Raw genomic sequence first — 4,317 nt, 5'->3', positions numbered from 1 at the left:
TAGTGGCACAATGGACACGAGACTCCTCAATTATATTAAGAAATAAAAGAAATTAAGTGTATTGTTCAATCTCGTGTGCCAAAACATGCGCGTGCAAAATTACAAGAACCATCTATGGCTTCTTTTTGACTTTTTATAACCCGAATGAATGTATTGCAGGTCGTATGTCAAAGAAGTTAGGCCAAAGCTGATATTACAGGAAAAATTTGAAACTATTAAGTCAAGTTGAAGAACACAATTTTGACACTCAAAGAAAAACATAAACAAATTTAGAAACTTATAATCAAATTCAAGCCTAACAATCTTGAATTATCGAGTAAACCATAGGACTCAAAATAGTATGCTTCAAATCTTCTGGGATGTACTTTTTCCTGATAACAATTGAATTCAACAAGTGGTGCTTTTATAACGCCCTAGCACATTCATACGCATTTCCATGTAAATTTATTTCTAACATGTCCATTTGCAACATTTGAAGATAATTTTCACATTTACAACAAAACAATCGTTAAAGAAAATAATAATAAAAAATTTAAACTACAAATTTGGCATCAAACAAATCCCATCAAGAAACTAAGATAATCAGCATCTTCATCCTTATAATTACACATATACTTAAATCCTATAGGAAGTTTACCACAAGAATATAGCTTAGAAGTATAGACAAAAACCTTTACTTCTCGTACAACTTCCAATACAGAGTATTAAACGCAGTACAAAAAACTGGAAAGTACTATATTTCCACGTCCTAAAAATAATTCAGTTTATTAACACTTACCAGTCACACCGTACCAACAACAAAGGCCTGGACTGGCATTTAGTGCTATATGTTTTTCTATAGACAATTTGATCTCACACAATGACCAATACAGGGTAAACTCAAGCATGAAGTACGATAAGTTAACACAATCATTTCGATGGAACTTCGGAAGCACAATTACTAATAGGCAGATCAGCTGGAGTGCATACCAGTGCCCGTTGCTGTAAATGTTTTAAGCTCTTCTCCATGCTAACTTGCACCATCTCGGCTAGCATCTGCTTTGCTTTCCCTGTTTGATCCTCCCCATCAATCCGAGATATAATATTGCATACTATATTCTCAAGTGTATTGGGTTGAAGTTCAGACCGTGGATAAGGATTATCTCTCAGCAAACGCAAAAGCGTTTGTGCTTTTGACTGAGACTTGGGTGTTCCTTGAACTGTGAGCTCAAGAAGTCCCGGGATGACACCTTCTCTAAGAATCGGTTCTCGATACTTACAACGATCACTCTCACACATTGTCAAAAGTGTTCCCACAGCATGCTCCCGGCTTTGAAGTGACCCACTTTCAAGCACTTCTACAACTGCAAGTATTCCCCCCTCTTCAGATGTAAGAATAGTTCTTCCCTCTTCAAAACCCACTAACAATTCTATTAAACCGGTACATCTTTCTGCTGTTTTTGAAGACTTCTTACAGGATTTAAGCAAATCAACTAAGGGAGGAATTGGTTCCGTTTGAAGAATCAGGCTAACATTTTCTGGATGTGTGGATAGGTTGTAAAGGGCCATTACAGCATCAGATTTAGTTTGTGAGCTCCCATGTCTTAGAGTTTCAACAAGAAGAGGGATGGCACCAGACGCACTGATGATTGGTTTGTTCACAGATGATGCAGAAAGGGTGATCAAAGCTGCAATAGCATGCTCCTCTAGAGTTGGATCCTCTGACTGAAGGAAGCCGATGATTGGTTCTAAGGCACCGGCATCTATGATGTTTATCTTGTTCCTGCAAACAATGGAATCAGATTAAACAGTTAGTCTCGGTTAGAAACAGCTACAATAAGAAAGCCAAACGTAGTGCAAAGTTTCACAGTCTTAATTAGTACAATACGTGCAACAGGATCCAAATATAGGTGAATTACACAGATCAGAAGCAAATGTTCCATAAAGATTAGGAATAGCATCAATGACTCGAGTAACCAATTCAATTTGACCGTTAAAGTGTATCAAATACAAACTAAATCCCCAAGATAAATGGGGTCAAAATCAAATAGGTCCATGCAAATTGTCCAAACTGTGTACAACTTGGGTAAGACAATTCTATCACTTAATTTAAAATTTGACATCATCACAAATGCAGATTTAAAAGGCAATTATATCCACAGAAGTTATGGGACATAGATCATGGTAGCCCACAAGCCTCAAGACAATGCTAACAGAGGTATCAAGGTAAATACAACCATATTATGCCTGTTAGTATGGAACCGCAATAGTTCAGTTTCTTCCATATGGTTAAAAGGGGCTACTCACACAACTCAATGAACTTGATTCGTCGAATGAACATGGTTATTCTCTTGAATCTTGATTAATTCTAACTACAAGTCCAAGATAAAGGACCATCCATTTTAACTTTAAAACGGAATCTTTCCTTTTTCCGCATTCATTTGAGTTGAAGGGGTTTCCATGCATTCTTTGTCTTACAGTCTCGGTTATCTTAAATGAGAATGATAGCTAAAACCACTCTATCAATAATAAATAGAGGAAAACGTCTCAGGGAAAAGAAAATAGAATCTAAACAATGTGATAGTTTTACAAGCAAGATTAAAGAAAAAGATGGGAAGAAAAGAAAAAGAAATTGAAAGCAACATGTGAACAAAAGAACAGTCCTGTTTTTAAACCTACCCAATCCACAACAGAAAGCATTATATTCCTTTGGCCATGGGAATATACCACCAACCCAAAACTTATTTGAATTTCACGCTGTTAAATAAGGAAACATAATTTCGAAAATAACACTTCTTATTATTCAGTAAATCCGTGCCAAAATCGTTTGTCCCATAAGCAACTCTTGCAGGAAACTAATTCAATGTTCAATTAAAGTTTATAGCAAAAGTAATCAAAGTTCAGATTGAAAAATAAAAAAATTACAAATTTTATAAACATTTAATAATATCAGGGGTCTCACCATATTTATGCCTCAACCAGCTCAACTTTAGCGAAAACCCAACAATACAAAACTCATTCACTATTTCCTTCTTCTTTTTGTATATCTTTTACTTTTTTTAAAGAACCAACCAAGAAAATCAGAAAGAAAAAGAGAAGCAACTGTGGAATTTTTCTTTCCCCAAATCACTGAATCCGAGGAAAAAGGCAATTAAATAAAAGTAAGAGTAAGAAAAAGTGACCCCTTCCAACCAATCCCTAAAACAAAGAGCTCAATTAGACAAATCAATAACCAATCCAATAAAAATGAAACCTTTTCGGGGTATTGATTAAGAGACACCAGAATCATGATTTCAGACTCTAAAATTAGAAATTTTGAACAGTAAACTAGACAAACCAACGGCCAATCCTATGAAAGTGAAAACATTTTTCAGGATATTGATTACAAGAACCAGAATCTATTTTCTCCAGATTATTAAATTTGGGTGTGAAATCAATAATCAAACAATTTAACGGATTTCAATTCAAAGACTCTAGTTCCAAACCCCAAGACTCACTGCAATCTGAGTCTACAAGTGAAATCTACCTACAAGAATACACGAAGGCATATAATATAATAGATAGACTTTTCCTTACGTTTCATCCTTGACTGCGAGGTTAAGAAGAGCAGCGAGGGCCGCCTCTTTGGCTTCAATAGAGTCGCAAAGAAGCATGTCGACAAGTGGCTTCACGGCGCCGGAGAAATGACGGCGGTAGCGCTGCGAGGTCTTAGTAAGCCGTCGGATCTCCACCGCCGCCTGGACTCTCAAATTCACATCATCGGATTGAAGTAGCGAAAGTGTTTGATTGACGTTGGATGATTGGCTCAAAGCTAGGGGCTGAGTATCAGCATCGGAAAAGGTGACGGCGGTTGTAGCGGTGGTGAGGTGACACAGTCCGCCCTCTTTGAAGCCCATATTTTTGTTGTTTTTGAGTGTGTGGTGGGTGTAGAGAGAGAAATCAAGGAGAGAGAATGGGTTAAATAATGGAAGAGGAGGAAACGTAAGGTTGAGGAATGGTGCCGTGTCGTTAAGCAACAGTTACATCGTGGTGGGGATGGGGTCCGGATGACTTTCTAACGGCGTTAATAAAATGGATTTTGTTTTTAATTTGGAGGTTTAGCCCCCCGTTTAATTCACGTTCTGTGCTTTTACAAAATTCATTATTCAAATTATACATTATTATAATAAAATAATTTTACAATAAACTCAATTTCTTTTTTTATTTTTTAATCATATATTCTCTAAAAATTACTATTTCAAAATTTATTAACCAAAAATAGAGCTCGAACAAATCCTTAATATCTCTTAATTATTGTCCGACAAATTTTAGTAGAACTCACGATTAAAAATAATTAAC

General features: G+C 36.1%; 1 protein-coding gene across 1 annotated transcript; it reads right to left on the bottom strand.

Moving 5' to 3' along the window:
* Nucleotides 1-551: 551 nt before the first annotated feature.
* LOC111367361 (U-box domain-containing protein 4) lies at nucleotides 552-3,947 on the bottom strand. The gene is made up of 2 exons (XM_022988181.1): nucleotides 3,556-3,947; nucleotides 552-1,762 (listed from the first exon to the last, which is right to left on the bottom strand). Exons 1-2 carry the CDS (start codon nucleotides 3,873-3,875, stop codon nucleotides 910-912), a joined length of 1,173 nt encoding a protein of 390 aa, XP_022843949.1. The 5' UTR covers nucleotides 3,876-3,947; the 3' UTR covers nucleotides 552-909.
* Between the last annotated feature and the right edge of the window lie 370 nt (nucleotides 3,948-4,317).

Source organism: Olea europaea, chromosome 18 (assembly GCF_002742605.1).
Source record: "Olea europaea var. sylvestris chromosome 18, O_europaea_v1, whole genome shotgun sequence".
Classification (NCBI taxonomy): Eukaryota; Viridiplantae; Streptophyta; class Magnoliopsida; order Lamiales; family Oleaceae; genus Olea; species Olea europaea.
Note: the sequence above shows the minus strand (reverse complement) of the source record. Positions and strands in the feature narration are given on the sequence as shown.